At 34.6% G+C, this 20,895-nt stretch overlaps 1 protein-coding gene across 2 annotated transcripts in view; it reads right to left on the bottom strand.

Moving 5' to 3' along the window:
- Window positions 1-20,895, bottom strand: part of EPHA6 (EPH receptor A6) — an 883,820-nt gene that overhangs the window by 713,458 nt on the left and 149,467 nt on the right. For both annotated transcript variants that reach the window (XM_066348030.1, XM_066348031.1), the window contains one exon: window positions 16,418-17,081. In XM_066348030.1, coding sequence (XP_066204127.1) covers window positions 16,418-17,081 — 664 coding nt within the window. The remainder of the gene's footprint in view (window positions 1-16,417; window positions 17,082-20,895) is intronic.

Genomic DNA, 20,895 nt, shown 5'->3' with positions numbered 1-20,895 from the left:
CTGAGGATCATTCTGTTGGAGTTCATCAGCCTCAGGTACTAAAAATAGCTCAATACTCAAGCATCAGACCCAGATGGGGTTGCTGGGTGGATCCCGATTGAGGGGCCTGTGGGAGAGTCTCACTATCTCCTCTCCTCTCACCTAAAAAACCAAGGAGGTCTGATGAGTAAGACAGAGGTCCTTCTATTCCTTGATGAAGCAAGGATATGAATGTTCCTTGGGAAGTGTGCATATGAAGAATGCACAATCTTAACTGTTAATAGCCACTCAAGCAAGTTACAAGAAGAAAAAGACATCCTAACAGAAATTTTTGTTGAGATTTAATGAAGAATAATAAAGGGATGAAAGAAATGAATGTGAATCTTGATCTGCCTCTTCAGTGATCCAAGAAATAAGACACCAATTACATAACTTTCAGAGGCAAGCGCCCAGGTAACCATAGGCGGAGAGGGATTAGGAGGCCAGATGATAGCTGAAGTGAGAGTCTGCCTGAGTAGCAGCACAACCAACAAAAAGAGGATTGCAATCTTTGAGTCCTATCAGGAGTCCTGTGTCCTCTTTTGTCACATTACAGATGGAGCTGGCATCTAGAAGTGGGAGAGACAAGAGCTGTCTAGAACAGTGGTCCCCAAACCCCGGGCCGCGGACCGGTACTGGTCTGTGGGCCATTTGGTACCGGTCCGCAGAGAAAGAATAAATAACTTACATTATTTCCGTTTTATTTATATTTAAGTCTGAACAATGTTTTATTTTTTAAAAATGTCCAGATTCCCTCTGTTACATCTAAGACTCACTCTTGATGCTTGTCTCGTAAGTTCAACAATTATATTTTAAAATACCACAGTTTTTATGCTGGTCGCATAATTTTATTTTGTGCATTTATCCATCCTACCCTAAAGGCCGGTCCGTGAAAATATTTTCTGACATTAAACTGGTCCGCGGCCCAAAAAAGATTGGGGACCACTGGTCTAGAAGGCTTCTAATACCCCAGTACTCTTGAAGCACAAGAGCTGTTAGCACAGATTGTAGGTACAGAAAAGCTTTGTGTGGAATTTGAGATTGAAATTTCAATTGAAATAAGTAATAGAATAAACTAATAGCCCAAATTACTGAAAAGTTATGACATCTGTCCAAGAAAAAGTCATGGAAATTGCTCCCAATTAAGAAACTGAAAAATCGAGAAAAAGGGAAATGTCAGTATAATGTAGCTGGGGCGATTATTGGAAAGATTAAAATAATGTTTACATAACAACAGGCTGTAACTCCTCAATTAGCCAGTTACTCTATTCAGTGGTACACCTAGATTACCATTTTGTCTTTATTTCTGGATAACAGCATGAATCATAAAGCTCAGGTGTATACATATACCTCTGAAAAATGGCATAAGAGATGTATTGTTAAAGTGTGTGGCACACCCAGAAATAACTATGGCCCATAAACCAGAGCACTGGAAGAATGCATGTATTCAACAAATGTTGAATAAGCACAATTCTGATTACAGTGATCTTGGTAATGAGAGAACAGAGCTAATCATGTCCCTAGTGCTGTAGAGTTACATTACACTAGGGATAAAGCATAATTAGTAAAGAAATTTATGAAGAATTGATACTGGAAATAAGACCTGTAAAGTGAAAGGAATTAGCCATGTGATAACAGAAATGGTAGGGAGGGAGAGAAGGTGTTCTAGACTGAACTATGTTCCCCCAAATTCATAGGTGAACCTCAATATGACTATGTTTAGAGACAGAACCTTTAAGAAGGTTACTCAGGTTAAATGAGATTGTAAGGGTGGGGCCTTATACAATAGTACTGGTGACCTTCTAAGAAGAGAAAGAGATACCAGAAGTGTGTGTACACAGAGGAAAAGCCATGTGAGGACACAGCAAGAAGGTGGCCATCTGTAAGTTGGAAGGGATCTCTCACCAGAAACCAACTCTGCTCACACCTTCATCTTGGACTTCTAGAACTGTGAGAAAAAAAATATCTGTTGTTTAAGCAACTCAATCTATAGTATTTTGTTATGACAGCCCTAGCAGATGAATACAGAAGGAAAAATATCTAAGACAGAGACAACTAATGCAAAGTCCCTAAGAACGGAAGCAGCTGAGAGAGTTCTAAAAACTAATGTGATGTGTGTAGGACTCTAGTCCATATAAAGTGTGGCAAATGTAGGAGATAAAGTTGCAGAGGCAGACAAGAGCTAGAACAGGGTCAGGGGAGGCCTACTGAGCCATGAACATGAACTGGAATTTTGTTTTAATGATAACATGAAGCCAAGGGAAAATAAAGGAAAAAAGTAGCTGTTCTTAGGAAAATAGATTGCTGGAGTTCAAATGTGGAAATGTTAGGCTGTTTCAATACAGACTAAATCGACTAAATGTATGAGATTGATCAAGAGGAAGGAATAAATTTGGAGTAAATGTGGAAATTGCTGATGAATTAATGAGGTAAAAGAAAGTGTCAGTTGCTTTATTTTGCCCACTCTAGTTGCAAGTATCCTAAATCTAACAGGCAGGCAGGAACCACAGAGTTAGATATTTAGATTAAAAGTTTACTTATTTATTTACAAGTTGTGATTTATTAAAATGAAGAAAAGCTTTGTTGAGAAAGTCATATTAAGGTTTTATTCAATTATATAAAGACAATTTTTAAAAAAACAAGCCCTAAAGGAGGTTTTAACACTTTCATCAGGTTCCATTCTGTACAGGTTCCATTTTACCCATGTGGTTAGAAGTTACTGTATTGGACCAGTGTTAATCCCTGTATGTGTAACTTCTGTGTACCACCATGTTAATCCCTATGTGTGTAACTTCTATGTACCCCACAGGGCTTTTACTCCATGATCTTAGATAACATATTTCCATTTCTCACTTTCAAACCCCTATGGATTTTCATAATAATATTATTCTTAATTTTCCATCCTTGTTTGCATTGATTATTACAGTTCTGACTTGTCATCTTGCATTATTTTTTTAACCTTTTATCCTTGTTCCAACATACTTAGGTACATACAGGCCCATTTCAGTTACTGATAAACTGGACTTTCCATGAAAGGATATATTTTTTCTAGCTTGGCCAGGGTTAAATGATGTGTTACCTTATCATTTTGATATAATGGCCAGATGTGTTAGCTTTTCGTATGTGTTACTGATACCTTATTATTGTCAGCAGATTCAGCTCTATCTGTATTTTTCACCTCCTCATTTGGGGGTTTTGTTGGGGTACTCTGATCTGGACTTGGCAGGATGACTCTGCTTCAACCTGTGGAGCTGCTTGGGCTTGGCTCCTTGTTACAGTCTGGGCTCAGTCTGCTCCAGTGAATACTAGTAGAGCGCTAATGATGGTATGAGCAGAGGTGCAAGAGAACAAACAAAAACCAAGCTAGGTCTCTTGAAACACAGGATCAGAAGTGGCAGCTTTACTAGGGTTTTACTCTATTGGCCAATAGAGTCATATAGCTGAGGCCAAAGTTAAGGAGTCTGGAAAAACACTTGCCCCTCAGTGGGAAGAACTGAGGAAAGGGCTTGAATACAACAAGGAGTGAAGAATTGGGGGTCAATGATTCAATTTGTCAGGTCTATGTTCAAATATCACACATGGTTTCTCTAACTAAACAAATTGAAACAAGTACATAACCATGATAAATGAATACATTTATTAGGAAAAATGTAATAAATACCTATCTATATACATATATACTCTATACCAGGGGTCTCAAACTCGGGCCCGCGGGCCGCATGTGGCCCGCCCACCAATTTTGTGCGGCCCGCAGACTAATCCACGAAGTTTGATTAGTCTGGGGGCCGCACAAAATTGGTGGGCGGGCCGCGAGTTTGAGACCCCTGCTCTATACCTATATTTATTTATATCTATACCTATCTATATCTATCTACATCTATATCTATCTAAAACTAAAGAGGAGATTTATTAGTAAGAGAGAAATAACTCTGATATCTTCATTAGTCTCTCATGTACTTAGGTAGTTGAGTGACCAGCACAAATGTATATGGATATAAGAACAATATTAAAGCACAGACGGCTTCATGAGTGAATTCTACCAGACATTTAAAAAATAAATATGCCTATTCTGAACAAAAATTTCCAAAATACTGAAAAGTACAAAATACAATCCAATACATTCTATGAGCTCAGTATTACTATGAAAATAAAAATTTAAAGAAAAGTTATAAAACTTCTAGAACAAAGCATAGAAAAATATTTTGGGGTTAGGATAAAAAAAGAAGAACAGCCTGACTAGGCGGTGGCGCAGTGAATAGAGTGTCGGACTGGGATGCAGAGGACCCAGGTTCAAGACCCCGACGTCGCCAGCTTGAGCACAGGCTCATCTGGTTTGAGCAAAAGCCCACCAGCTTAAACCCAAGGTCGCTGGCTCCAGCAAAGGGTTACTCGGTCTGCTGAAGGCCCACGGTCAAGGCATGTATGAGAAAGCAATCAATGAACAACTAAGGTGTCGCAATGAAAAACTAATGATTGATGCTTCTCATCTCTCTCCATTCCTGTCTGTCTGTCCCTGTCTATCCCTCTCTCTGACTCACTCTCTGTCTCTGTAAAAAATAAATAAATAAAAATTAAAAAAAAAAGAACAGTACTCATTAAACAAAAAAGAACCAATAAATTGGACTTCATTATGGGAACTTCTGTTCTTTGAAAGATCCTGTTATGAAAATGAAAGGCCAAGACACAGAATGAGGGGAAATATGTTCAAATAATACATTTGATAAAGAATTAGTTTTGAGAATGTATAAAAGAACTTTTCAATCTCAGTCATACGTAATCAAACGAAATGGGCAAAAAGATCTAAATAAATACTTCATCAGAGATGACAAATAAACCATGAAAAGATGCTCAATTTCACTAATCATTGGGAAAATGAGAATAAAAACCATAATGAGATACCACTACATAGCAGCAGAATGTTTAAAATAAAAAGATAAAAAAGAATGACAACATAAAACGCTGGTGAGGATATAGAACCATTAACAATCTATAGTGCCAGTAAAAAGTAAAATGGAGCAACTTCTTTGGAAAACAATTTGGTATTTTTTTTAAATATAAGTATACACCCATTATATGGCTTAGCAATTCCATTCACAGTATTTACTGAGAAAAAAAAATAAAAGCATCTGGTCAATTAAAAAATTGTACATAAATGTTCATAGCAATTCTGTAACAGCCAAAAAAAAAAAAAAAACAACAACCCAGAAAATTATTAAAGTGTCTATTAACAAATGAAAGGATGAACAATTTGTGGTATATACAAATGATGTTCTAATGCTAAACAAAAATGTAATTAATGTAAATACATGGATAAATGTCAAAATAGTTATGCTGAATTAAAAAATCCAGGCAAAAGTGGATACTATATGATCCATGCAATATAAAAATTATAGAAGATGTGAACTATAATATAGACACTAATGTATATAGAGAGCCACAGTGCTTGTTTACAGAAAGAACAAGAAGAAATTACAAAGGAGAATGAGAAAATATTTAGGTATGATAAAGATGTTCATTATATGGATTATGGTGATGGGTTCAGGGTCATATATAAAAAGCAAAAGTTAGCAAATTGCATCCTTTAGAGTAAAGTTTATTGTTTGTCATTATACTTCATTAAGCTGTTATAACTTTTATACTTATCTTGATTTTTAAATGAACTTCAGACATTTTATTTTAAAATAATAAAACTTTCATAATTTAAATATATAACTTATTAAAATTTTTTTAAATTAAACTTATTGGGGTGACATTAGTTTGCAAAACCATATAGGTTTCAAGTAAATAACTCAATAAAACGTCATCTTCACACTGCATTGTATGCCCATTGTCCGAAGCAAAGTCTCTTTCCATTCCCATTATTATATTTTTTTATATTCAATATATTTCTTTACTGAAATTGAAATATTCTTATTAAAAAGGTAATAATCTCTATAAAAAGTTTATTTCTATGAAAACTCAAGTAATTCGTAAGGAAATATATTTTATATGCCCCTAAAAAGAATGAAATGTGAGGGGGAAATCATTTTGAATGATCAAAACAAAAGAGTTCTAAATTAATATATATAACAGCATGAGGAAAACTTTTAAATTATAGATTCTGATAAAAATATTGATTCTCAGAGAAATAGCTTTGGATTAAAATTGACAAAAATTTATATTTTCTCTATTAAAATAAGAAGTATTGATTTGATTGTTGGAAGATGCATTAATTGTTTGAAATCATAATGAGCAGCTTGCACAATTTGATTTCTATATAAATGACTATCTGAATATAAAAAGTATCAAATATCATATAAACAGTGGTGTAGCAAATAAATAAATGACAGAAATAATTATTTAACCAGTAGCAATAATTAAGACCATCATTTAAATTACTTGCTATACACATTGAATGAGAAAATATGGTTATAAAATTTTACAATACAAAATTGAATTAATCCTAATTCATTATCATTATACTCCTTTTTTTTTCTTGGTGGATCCACATTATTTCCAGTCAATTCATTGTATTTCTTACGTGAACAGTCACAGGCAGGGAATTTCTTAGACAACCAACACCGATATTAAGCTACTTTAATAAGACATAAATCCTAAGTGTTTATTTCATTCACCACTTTGAGATTTTCTTTTTTTATTTTAAGATTAATCAAGGTAGTATTATTGTTTGGGAGGAAATCATAGACAAATTTCAAGATATTCAAGTGATGCAACTATTCCAAAGAAAGGCAATACCCAAAGCCATTCTGAGAGAATGATTTTACATTGAATTTCTTTAAATTTTCTCTCTCTCTCTTTTTTTTTTTTTGTTTAAGTGAGAGGAGGGGAGATAGTGAGGCCGACTCCTGCATGCTCCCCCCCCCCCCCAATCAGGATACACCAGCACTCCTCACTCTCAGCCCCAGGGCCATGCTGGAACCAATTCAGTCACTGGCTGTGGGAGGGGAAGAGGGAGAGAAGAAGGAGAGGGAGGGGGAGAGAAGCACATGGGAGCTTCTTTTATGTACCTTCTTTTATGACTGGGGATCGAACCAGGACTTCTGCCCACGGGACAATGCTCTATACACTGAGCCAACATGCCAGGGCCAAATTTTTTCTTTTAATTAAAAAATACCACTTCTGACAGATCTACTATCAGTGAAACTGTTCAGTTTCTAATTTTAAAAAAATTACCTGTTCCTGTGAGCCAAATGAACCAGGTAACGCTCTCAGTAACCGGGAGCCATTTGAGGGATTGAGGCAGCTGCGCTTTCTGGATGTGGCGCGCTGCGCTCTACAGCCCGCTGTGGCCAGCAGGGTCCACTCCTCTCCCAGCCCCTTCCGTTCTGCGAGTTTTAACTTATCCTTTATGAGCTCTCAGCCTTCCACACACACATCTTATTCTAATTGAATATATATATATATATTACATATATATGTGTTTTTTTCCTTTTGATATTATAATTGTTACAACTTGGAAATTTGGAAAGCCTTAATGACTTTTGTTTTGCCCTTAGAAAACACTTTTATTAGAAAACCATCTTTATTTTGGCATTTAAGATGGTCCAGACGGAAAACACAGACACACATACACAAAAACAAACAAACAATGGTCCTGATAGACCCAGATGATCCTCCTGTATTAAGAAATGGAATTAGCTGTAATTCAAGCCCTCAGGTCTTTTGGAAAAGCAAAGAGATGTATAATAGGATAAGTTCAATTGATGGTTTTATGCCCTGTTTAGAGATAGACCTATAAAAAAAATCATTTTACACTGTTAGCTTTACACTAACTTTCTCAATATAAATTCTTACCCTTGCTTTTCTTTTAATATATAAGCTTTTCTATAATACCTTCTATGTATAATGTTATTTTCTTTTTTAACTCCTAACTTTAACTCAAAATTTTTTATAAAAGAATTAAAAATGTTGACCAACAAAAGTCAATCATTTGGTAGTAATTTTCTTCTGCAATCATAAAACTTTTGTCAATAATCTTAAACTTGCCTGACCAGGCAGTGGCACAGTGCATAGAGGGTCAGACGGGGATGCAGAGGACCCAGGTTCAAAACTGCAAAGTTGCCAGTTTTGAGAACAGGATTGCTGGCTGGAGTGCGGAATCATAGACATGACCCCATGATTCCTGGTTTGAGCACAAAGGTCACTGGCTTGAAGCCCAAAGTCACTGGATTGAGCCTAAGGTTGCTGGCTTGAGTAGGGAATCACTCGCTGTACAGTAGCTCCCCAGTCAAGGCACATATGAGAGAGCAATCAATGAACAACTAAGGTGCTGCAGTAAAGAATTGATGCTTCTCACCTCTCTCCCTTCCTGTCTGTCCCTATCTGTCCCTCTCTCTGTCTTTCTCTCTGTCACACACACACACAAAAATAATAATAATCTTGGCCCTGGCCGGTTGGCTCAGTGTTAGAGCATCGGCCTGGCGTGCAGGAGTCCCGGGTTCGATTCCCGGCCAGGGCACACAGAACACCCATCTGCTTCTCCACCCCTCCCCCTCTCCTTCCTCTCTGTCTCTCTCTTCCCCTCCCGCAGCCAAGGCTCCATTGGAGCAAAGATGGCCCGGGCGCTGGGGATGGCTCTGTGGCCTCTGCCTCAGGCACTAAAATGGCTCTGATTGCAGCAGAACGACACTCCAAGATGGGCAGAGCATCTGCCCCTGGTGGGCATGCCCGGTGGATCCTGGTGAGGCGCATGCGGGAGTCTGTCTGACTGCTTCCAGGTTTCCAACTTTGGAAAAATACAAAAAAAAAAAATAATAATCTTAAACTTAATTTACTTATCCTTAGAGGCTTCACTCAACCTATTATTGAACTAGATACACATAATTTTAATTAGAATTAACACTTTCATCCTGTTCATGAATAAATATAAGACAAATCTGAAATGCTGGCCGTCTGGGATGAGTCAAACTGTCATAACAAAGTTATAACATTTCTCATGAAATACTACTACTCTATGGTCATCAAACAATAAATAAATAAAGATTAATTGTTATCATTCTGAGGGAAATTCTCTCAAAAAAACATTGCTATCTCCTTTAGGAATTCTTATACACTTTGATCATTATCCTTTTGAAAAGTAGTATTCATTTAAAGAGACATTTTGCATACAATGTTAGATTTCTTCAATATTACATTAGTAGGTATAAGAATTACATCATGTGTGTTCCACTTAGCAGTCAAACCATTAAATTGTATAAGCATTACTAGTATCTACAGTTCAAAGATCACTGTCCCTTCTTGTAAAATTTCATCCTTATATACTTTAGTATTATTTAGTATTTTCCTTTAAAAATACTGTTTTATTATAATTATACTTTTCCATGGAAGTATTAATTTGTATCCTACAGGTCAGAAATTTTTTGTTCTTAACTTTGCCTTAGGCTTCATTTTTTTGCAATGAGAAATTCTCTGTGGTACTTTTCTTGCCCTAAATAGATAGATCCCTAAAGTACAAAGGAGGCCAATTACCCACATTCTAAAGATACCTTCAATATCAAAGGTAACTCCTCGGGGGCTTAGTAATTGATGGTAGTGCTTGGCCTACACCAAATCTTTATTGCTCTTCTCTCCCCAATCTCAATCACTATAAAGTATAATCCATTTTATTAAATAATCCATTCAGTCTTCCCATTAGTGGTCTCTATATTATCATGCATTAAACTATTTCATGTAACTTAGTCTACTTTTTTCCCCTTTGTACTTGGTAACTTTGATAAATATTCCTCTATGGGAGTATATATTACATGTTTCAAATACTTTTTTCTTGATATATTTTAATATCTTCCAGAAAAATTGCTCTCCTTTATTGTCTTTTTTTTCAAATAATCTTCTATTTGTCATTCCATTTATTATTTTATATGTAATATTTATATTTATTTTTGCTAAGTTCAAAGTGACAAACAAGAATTTTGCCTGTAATTTGTTTACAACTCTAAATCAATGTATCTTTCAAATATTTAAACTTCTCACCCAAGAAAACAGTGCATATATCTAATTATTTTACCTTTTTACATTGTTTAAAACAAATTTGTAATTCATTGCATTGCATAAACTTTCCTCATTCCAATTTAAAACAAATTTAACAGAAATATACAATGCAACATTAAAGTAATAATCTATCAAGACCAAGTAACTCTTTCATTGAATCAAAAATGGGTCATTTAAGCAAATATTTATTATAATATCTCACCAATAGGTATATAGAGAAATTTTATGGTGAACTCAACATATGCCAGAGAAATGTTGAACAAAACAGCAACCATCATAAATAAAAACATTTACCTAAGCAATGTATGCTATTTATTTTATAAAATAATCCTGAAAATTACATACTCAACTCTAATATTTCATATGCATGGCAAAGTAGTTCACATTTAGCAATCTATAATTACATATGAATATATTCACCTATAATTAGATTTTAAGAATATAAGGACATTAAATCTCAAGTAGCATAGGCCATCCCATCTTACGTTAAAATCAAAGATTCACATTAATAATAGCTACTCCAGCAAGATATATATAAGCTTGTTGGAAGCCTATAAAATATTAAGTTAATCTGTTTTCTCTAGTCCTAGACTTTACATGATGGTTCCTTAGAATAGACAGGCATCCTACAGTAGGGATTGTCATATCCCATGGCTATAGGCCATTATAGTTTTCTTCTTCTGTGGAAAGGTACAAAAAAAGAAAAAATTAAAAAAAACAGGTTATTATCAGGCCACTATTTTTTTTTAATTTACTCATTTTTAGAGAGGAGAGGGAGAGACAGAGAGAGAGAGAGAGAGAGAGAGAGAGAGGGAGAGAGAGAGAAAGAGAGAGAAGGGGGGAGGAGCTGGAAGCATCAACTCCCATATATGCCTTGACCAGGCAAGTCCAGGGTTTCGAACCGGCGACCTCAGCATCTCCAGGTCGACGCTTTATCCACTGCGCCACCACAGGTCAGGCTAGGCCACTATTAAAAACATTGTTAAAGTAGCATACTAAAAAATATCTCTAAAAACATGAGTCAGAAGAGGCTCTGACTGACTCAAGCGAATTTCACGTTTCAGTTTTTCATCATATCCTCAAACCCCCTTTTTAAATGCCTGCAAATTCTGGTGTCTCAAAATTTCTTGATGCTCTCTGCTTCAACAGTCATTTCTGATAACATGATTAGACAGACGATCATAAACACAAATCATAAGTGTTTCTGAACTGCAACAGAGGACAGATCCATGAAAGCTTAATAACAATATTCTTCAGGAGAGCAAATCAATAGGTATGTCACCAAAGGCCCTGAATATCTCATTTACTTCTGTGAACAATAATGCAATGGTCCAAGAATTGACAATATCTTTTCCTCCTGAATTTTAAAACAGAATTAGAGGGGGGAAAATTATATATATGGCAAGGATATATTCTTTTAAGCTTTTACGTACCACTTGATATAATATATAAACAAATATAAAAATAAATACAAATATAAATATGTATTTTCTAGCAGGTCTAAAATCCTAAACGTTAACTAAGTATCTTTAAATACAAGTACCATTACCTTGATGAAATTTATTCTTATTCCAAATTACTTTCCAAGAAGAATTTATTAAGGATTCATAAGTCACATCACTACTCACAAATAAAAAAGGTTGCATTCAATACTGCATGTCAATTATTTCTAATTATTTCTCCCATAGTGTTAAAATATTTTAAAATAATTTAAAAGAAAGACTATTTGATGTAAATTAATGATTTATGTATCGATGTTATTTTAAATTCACACCCTTAGTGAAATAAATTAATTAAAAATAACTTAAGTCTGTAACATTGATATGCTTAAGTATGATAGTTTTAATTACGAACCTATAAAATAAAATAAAAATAGTTACAAAAAAAAGTTGAGATTTGAGCTAAAATAAAATACTACTTATTATGTGTGGTAGAATAACCTATATTATTGTGCTTGGCTTTACATTTTAATGTATCTTCTTAATATAATATTTATATCTAATTAAACCTGATTTATAGCAAGGATTAGAATGCCTCTTTCTTTTGTGCTTCTAAAATTTGGGTCTAGATAGACCTTGACAATATTATAGTGAAAGGAGTCACATATTCTGGATTCAGTGGTAGCACCTTTAGAATAAAATATTTTTCCTGTTTATCATCTCTAACAGCAAGTTCCAGATAAATCTATATATTTTTTCATCATTATTAGTAGCCTAAATTTCAAAGTGGATGTGTAGATACTGTTCTATTAGTACCTGTATCAGACTCCAGAAAATTAATACAGGGCGAAGGGCCTAGTTAATAATCAGTAATTTAGGGCTCCTGTGCACTGTCTGGCTGGTAGGGAAGCGTCAAGGTGAGGGTAAGGATGACTTGGAGGAAATTAAAGATAACAAAAAGAAAGTTAGAAGTGAGAAAGAGAAGAAGGAAAAGAATTATGGAAAGAAAATGTACAAAGACCAGGTTGAGAAAAATCTGGGCTTTACTTCTCAGGCTAGTATGAGTTACTAATTTGCCTAAAAGAATAACATTGTTCTCAGTAACTTAGTATCCTGATTCATAAAATAAGAGATAAAAGTATTTCCTAAGGTTTTTAGACCTAAAACACTATAACCTCTCCATAAGAAAACATTTCTATTTCAAGAAGTAAGAAAAAGCTGGGCAAACCATAGGTATATCAATATTGTCTTTCTTTACTCAGGAGAGCCTGGTTATCAGGTCTTTAATATCATTTGCATCAATAAATTTTTACCTTTAATTACACACACGATTTTCAAATACAACTCTTTTATCTGACAGCCTTGGTGATACAGATACATAAATAATCAGTAAAATTATAGTACAGAGGACAGAAGGATTAACTTTGTGTAGACCCACATATATAACATCTGTGCTAGACTTTAAAGGATGAAAAAATTCCATCGCAGAAAAAAGAAAAAGAAATAATAGGCATCTAGATAAAATATTTTAAAAAGCAAGAAATACAAAATATGCATGTTGTTCAAAAGTAATAAAAATGGAAGAAGAGATAGAATTTGAAAAAGTTAGAAGAGCATCAAATTGTGAAGACCTTTAAAAAGCTACGGTGAATAACTGCATTGAATGGCTATGCCAGAAAGAAAGAAAAAAATTGGAATAATTTCCTAAGTGAAGGACATTAAAATTATCAGGATTTACACAGTAAGCAACCTTAGGGCCTCAAATATTCCACATAGGAGTGAAGCCATATCAGAATCCAACTTTGTTAAACATCCCACTGCAGTTGAATGAGGGTCCTCAGAGAAGACCAGCAGAAGAACCACCCAGCTGAGCCCAGTCTGCATTTCCATATTGTTAAGTAAATAATTTGTATAAAACAAGGGATGCTACTACAGCAAGAACAAAACAAAATAAAACAAAACAAAAAACAAAATAAACCTAAATATGAGGCACTGTCTTTGGAACTGAACAGTTTGTAAAGGCTGGAAGGGTAGTAAGGAGTGGAGAAACAAAGAAAAGTAAAGCAATTCCTATACAAGATAAGAAAAGGTCATAATACCCATTAAATTTTGGAAAATAGAAAAAATAGCTCACAATGTTGTGGACCAAATAAAAAATGTTTCTCAGCTGTTGAAACTGGCAACTAGCACATGGGTGATTCTTATAAATGAGCAGGATGACTCAGAGGGCAGAGTGATGAAGCCTAGAGCCATAGAGCACCATTCCTAGAGAGCAGAACTGGGCTTCAATCAAAAACATTCCTTGCCTCTACAGTAATGGATCCTTATAACATCTATTTAAATTTTAGAGTCACAAAGAACCAGTGACTGCTGTGTACCCGCCTTTGGAAAGTGGGGACTCTTTTACAATTATCCTGTCCCTGTCCCTGTATCTGTCCCACGTGTGTTATGTATGTGAGGAACAATAAGTTTCATTCTAGTTCCTAGTTCTCCAGGTCAAGAGGAGCTTTAGCTTCATTCACATCTGGAACTGATTTCAATGATGTTCTTCTGGATTTCAACACAATGGCATAATGGGATAACCCTTTGGTAGGGTGTGGGTTTTGTGCATGAAAGAGAAACATTACAGTAATCATGAGAAACTAGAGCATGAACTGTGGTATACTACCAAAATGACAGCTTACTATAAACATACTTCCAGGTATTCATCCACTGTGTATACTCACTTTACACCTGGCCATGTGACGTACTCTCTCTTAAGCTAGCCACTTTATTGTTAAAAAAGCTTGGACTAGACTTTTAAACGATGAGAGGCTATCTAGAGAAAGGTCCTAGAAAATAAAAGATCTTGAAATTTTCAATCCCAGTCAAGCTCCAAGCTGGAAACAGGTGCATGAGTAACCTCTGTTTGATCTACATTAATCGGAACTATGCTACTGAGCCCTGAGAAATAATACATCATTGTGGTTTTATATTAATGAGTGTTTGGTTGTTTTGTCTCAATAGCAATAAAAACTGAAACATGAAACATATACTTTATATATATATATATATATATATATATATATATATATATATATATATATATATATATACACAAAATACCAAAGTGATGAACAGATAGTAGGTATTCATAAATGTTAATAACTTAGTCTGACCAGGTGCTAGTGCAGTGGATAGAGCACCAAACAGGGATGTTGAGGTCCTAGGTTCGAAACCCCAAGGTTGCCAGCTTGAGTGCCGGCTCATCCTGCTTGATGCAAGCTCACCAGTTTGAGTGCAGGGTTGCCAGCTAGAGCTTGGGATCATAGAAATGAATCCACGGTTGCTGGCTTGAGCCCAGATTCACTGGCTCGAGCAAGGTGTCACTGGCTTGGCTGGAGGCCCCCTTCAAGGCATGTATGAAAAGCCATCAATGAACAACTAAAATGCCACAACTACCAGTTGATGCTTCTTATCTCTCTCCCTTCCTGTCTATCTGTCTCTCTCTACCTCTCTCTAAAAATATAAAATAAAATGTTAATAAATTAATTGTTCTAACAATTTGTTTAGTTAAGCAAACTAAAACAAAAGAAAATCATACATATGTGTGTGTCTTTGTATATATACATCTGGTGGCGCATAACTACTTGAGGTATGGTTTATTCATATAAATTCTAATTAACCTTCCATTTAAATTATATGTAATTCAGAGATTTTATTATGAGATAGCTTGCTGATAAAAAATATTATCAGGGGATAGAAAAGGGAAATAGGAAATAAAACATCAAGAACATATACTGTAGCCACACATTTCAATCAAATAAATTATAATAAAGGTAACAAGTTATAAAAACTGATGAGTCTAGAAGTAGCTCTAGATAAGCTTATAATGATCATTACTTATTTTGTATATATATATATAATATATATGAGTGCAATTTCACAGAACAAACATATTAAGTAAAACCCTATTTAGTCATTAGTGACTGTCAGTTCTTATAATTCTGTGGTCAACACCATGAAAAAATACAAATATTTAATAACAGCTAATCACATAAATTGTTAGATTATGAATCTATTCTTTAAATATTTCAAAACTATATATTTATCAATTAGTGTCCAGCTTCTATTTTAAAATATGATAAAACTACACATAGTATGTCTAGTATGTTTATAACAAGCTCTGTCTTCTTAATTTCATTAAATAATTACTTATATATAAATTTTTTATATTTTCCAATTAAAATATATTATACAGTCCCCATAAAGGATCATTTGTGACTTATTTTTGTTCTATTCTAAATCCTTATTATGAGTGGATAAAAAAGTAATATTGAATCTATATTATAAACTTCATTGAAATATAATTTCAATACTGGAGAAAACTAGCTCATGCTTTATAAAAATATACTACAGATTATTTATGCAAATATTGATATTTTCAAATGACCAACATGTACATCTTTGAAGACTCTAGTGAACTTTTCAACATTCAAAAACCGAAGTGTTTTATAAATACATAAAATCTTTAAATATTCACACATATTATCCATGACCATTATGTTCACAAAAGTATGTTTTTTTTCTTATTTATTCTCATCCTTTTTAATGACTAGGAATACAGAATTAACAAAAGAAGTCAATAAATTCAATGCAGGGCTATAGAAAATAAAACTATAAATAATTTATTATTGAGAAAAAATATCTCTACTTTGTTACTATTTATCAAGCAATCATTGTATTTCTTTATATGTGTTTTAAATTCAAACACAATTCATACAGATTATCTTTATCAGGGATATGTAAATATTTTAAATGTATAACTTTATTATATTAATAAGCCTTCATAAAATAAATCACATAATGAAAAAAACCATTGCATCTGGAAAACTATAAGTATTATATTATCATAAGAATGTGAAAGGAATAGTTCTATAGTTAAATAAAAACTATCATTTAAATGTATAAAAAATTCTTTGAATGTTTCTTACCGTGGCAAGAACCCTCGATTTCTTCATAGCCTGTACTGCAGATGCACCTTCCAAGAGGAACCAGCCAATCTCCATCAGCTCCACAATATAGTTTAGGAGTGTCATGCTCTTCTGCACTCTTCACACAAGCGCCCCTTACTTCAACCAAAGAGGAAGAGTCAACCCTTGGGATGGTGTCAGGAAACATGGCCAAGTTCCGAACAGTGAAGGGGCACTTTTTGTAGAAAACACGAACTGAGACCAGGGCAATGCATGCCCCAATGTCTTGAAAAGCCAGAAAAAATCCTTTCTTTTCTATAGGCCCCACCTCCCGAATTTCAGTGTTGAGTTTGAGGATACGATCACCCAAATCCATCTGAGTAAAACTTTCATCAGCAGCAATTGTATCGATCTTTATATATTGGCTTGGCTTGAATTTAATTCCATGGGACTCATCAGATTCCACGTAATACAGATTAAATGTTTCCTTGCAAGTCCCCAAGACCCATGGGATGCTGTTACAATCCCTCAGTGTGAACTTCATTTCCACATAAATTTTCTGAGCTGCATCTCGGGAGATCCAGTTTGTACGAAGCCAGTTGTTTTGGTTTGGTTCCATCACATTGCACACCTGGTATGTGTGAATGGGCTTATTGTGTTCATCCATTTCAGTAATGGCATCCCACTGCAAAAATAATAACAACAACAACTAAATGTTTATAAAACTACAGTGGTTAAACAGAAATTATTGCTTTCTAAATTTTATATTTTTGCAAAAGAAAATGAACAATAAGAATACAAATGAAGTTAGTTAAAGCAATGTGCCAGCAGGATTTTACCAATGATCTGGTTAGGAGCATGAGTTTTGGATTTACAAATGTCCTGGTGAATCTTAACTTTATATTAGTTGCATGCAAGGGTTACTAAATTTAAACACTCGCTTTCTTTAATGTAAAGGTACTTGGTTTCATAGGGCTGTTGTGAGACATGTTAGTTAATACATATATATATATATATGACTTTAAATAGTTCCTGGTTATAAAAATGTAAAATGGCATATCTGATTAAATAACTAAACCGATGAGAAATGCACTCTGGTTACTCATCTGTCTTCATGTCCAATTTGCTAGAGATTGAGTAGATTTATCATTATTTAATTATATCTTAACATATTTATTTATAGAAAATAGATATAGATAATCCTTAGATCATTTCAAGAAATATGTGTCAGGCACTGTTCTGGACACTGGGACTATAGCCATGAACTAGCTAAACAAAAACTCCCGGCCCTGGCCGGTTGGCTCAGTGATAGAGCGTCGGCCTGGCGTGAGGGAGTCCCGGGTTGATTCCCAGCCAGGGCACACAGGAGAAATGCCCATCTGCTTCTCCACCCCTCACCCTCTCCTTCCTCTCTGTCTCTCTCTTTCCCTCCCGCAGCCAAGGTTCCATTGGAGCGGAGTTTGCCCGGGCGCTGGGGATGGCTCTGTGGCCTCTGCCTCAGGCGCTGGAATGGCTCTGCTTGTGGCAGAGCGACGCCCCAAGATGGGCGGAGTATCGCCCCCTGGTGGGCATGCTGGGTGGGTCCCAGAGGGGCGCATGCGGGAGTCTGTCTGACTGCCTCCCCGTTTCCAACTTCGGAAAAATACAAAAAAATCCCAAAAAACCTCCCTGCCTTATGGATCTTACTTACAGTGAGGAGAGACAATGAAAAGAAAAATCTGCACATTATAGGGGAGGGGGGAGAAATAAGGCAGGGAAGAGGTAAAGAGTGTTGCAATTTTAAATAAAGTGTTCAGAGAAGGCCTTACTGAGTTAAGCAATATCTTAGAGGTGAGATAGTGAACCTTGAGAAGAGAAACTAGTACAAACACTCTGAAGCAGGAATGTGCAGGTATGTTCTAGGAACAGCATGAGTGGGCACTGGAAGCACACCAGGTAAGAAGAACAAGGAAGCAAAGAAAGAAAAAAAAAAGCTTTTATGAGCTTTTAAGCACTTTGGCTTTTATTCTGAGCTGTATCACTGGAATATCTTCTATGTGTTTACATACAAGCATTCTGCCACTTATTTGACTAGAAAAACCTTATTTATCCTTTTTAAAAATTTTAACATTTAATAAAAATCTTTAAGTACCTTGAAATTGTTATTATCAGTATTTATGCACAGAATATTATATATTTTTATAACATAAATTTATGGTGTAATTGTATTTTATTTGAATATAGTTGTAATTTTGAATTAAAAAATCATTTTGGTAACTTTATAGCCAGTTTGGGGAAACAGGCTACATATATAAATAGGCTTATAAATAAGTATTTGATTTCTTGATATTATACTTTAGTGGTCTATAATAAAGTAACTTAATATATTATGTTTCAGTTTCTCATTTTAATTGGCTATACAGTCATTTAATAAATCTTGGCTGAGTTTCAATTAGTATAGTTCTTAATTGAATGGTTACTTTATTTAATCTATAAGACTGTTAAAACAGTAAATACTTTCCATTATCTAATGTAAATGTTCACAAATAAAGGATTTGTATTATCTACCAAGGTTAAAAAAGATCTGTATTTAAAATTTTCATTTTTAAATTGCTTTCTTGAACTTCAGAGAGTATTTTCTAGAATTAACAGTGAGATTCTGTGAAAAGCATTTTGAATACACACCCATTGCTTGTCAGGGGTGATCCAATAATCTCATAGGGACTCACATAAAAGGACCCATCTAAATACTGACATTGTAGTGTATCATGAGCTTTAGTAAGTGTACAAAAAATAGCAAGGCTCATGAACCAGGGTGGTTTTTGGAGGTTTGGCCAAGAATGAGGGTCTTGAACCTTAATGAATCATAGGATTCAATTAGACAGAGGGAGAAGAGTAAATAGAAATTAATGTATAACACTCACCTATATGCATACACTCTGCTTCATTTTAGCTCTGTACAACATACATATACACAATGGGTAAAATTTTTTGTTCTTATTTAAAACAAACATGTAATTTATTCTCTGCTATGAAATATTTATATGTACATAAACCTGATAATTATAGAAATTACACAATGGAATTATATATCAAACCCATCAATAATTTGCTACTAAGTTGATCAATTCAGGTGACGTGTGCTTTGACATAACAGGTACTAAACCCAAAAAAACTCTGACTCCCAAGCTCATTAAAAATATTGTATGTAGGTATTAAAATAAAAAACCAATATATAAAAATTTTACCAATATATCTAATATAGAAAAATACTTAGTAAAGCAAAAAGAAATCATACATGCTCTTCAGAGAATACTATCTTGCAAACTACTATATCTGCTCTTATGGCCTGGATGAGTAGGGTAGAAAGCTTTTTCTGTTTGATGGTCCTTTTATAAGCGTTTTCTTTGAATCAAAAAATGAATAGGTGAATTACAAACTTTTGGATGGTCAAGTTTTCCTTCTCAATGAGAAGTTTTGGTTAAGCAAGAATTAGTAATACAACAAAAAGTTCGTTCTTTCATAAACTTCAAGGGCACCTGAGATGTAATGATTCTTGAGGGCAACTGTTTATATATTGAATTTATACATACTTGTCAAAGATTTTTCACAAATGTTAACTCCCTTGGTCCTCATCAGTGCAATTAAAGCAAAGTCAAATAACAACAGTTTTACATTGCTGATTTAAAAATATATACATCTAGGAATTAAAGTAATTGCCTGGTGAGACCTGGACCAGGTCTTCTATCTTTATTTTCTGTATTTTATGTTTTGCTGTCCAACTTGCTGGCCTGGGACAGACTGCACATTCTGGGACTAGCCAATTCTTAAAGATAGCCAAGGACTCTGGGCCTAGAGAATATCTTTCATGGGCAAACCAACCAATCTTCTCTAACTCTCATACAACAAACAAATATTTCCCCTGCTCTAAACCATCCTGGGGCTGTACAAGGAAACTAGAGACCACTTCAAGAAACATATCCAACATTTATAGTCTTAAAAAAATACTCCTATAGGTCATGAGACATTCTTCCTGGCAACCCTTTGAAGGACAACTAACTCTTGCTTAACCAAGAGTTTTTATTAAGCAAGACACTCCAAGGGACAAAGCTTCTTCTATTCATTGTAATTCCTATATACACTCATTGAAAAGGACTCATAGAATGACCATAGCAAAGAAGGTTTCTCTTCTACCCATTCAAACAATTAGAACAGATGTGTTAAGTAAGGAAGCCATTAGACTGAGATGGCTCTAATGCTTTGGGAGCCTATGTAAGCAAACTGAAACCTAAGCCATAGTAAATTCCTATAAATGCCTCAAGGTTAAGATATCAAAACCTAAGAACAACTGGTCACAAATAGACAACTAGACTTTCTCAAATTAAGCAACAGCTTAAGCAATAGACAATAAAATATTTTCTTTGCTTCGCTTTTGTCTGCTCTATAAATCTTTTTCTCTAGCTCCTGTCGGCTGAGTCACCCTCGCTGCTTCTGGTTTGATGCTGCCTGACTCGAACTGA

Source organism: Saccopteryx leptura, chromosome 8 (assembly GCF_036850995.1).
Source record: "Saccopteryx leptura isolate mSacLep1 chromosome 8, mSacLep1_pri_phased_curated, whole genome shotgun sequence".
NCBI classification, from domain to species: domain Eukaryota; kingdom Metazoa; phylum Chordata; class Mammalia; order Chiroptera; family Emballonuridae; genus Saccopteryx; species Saccopteryx leptura.
Note: the sequence above shows the minus strand (reverse complement) of the source record. Positions and strands in the feature narration are given on the sequence as shown.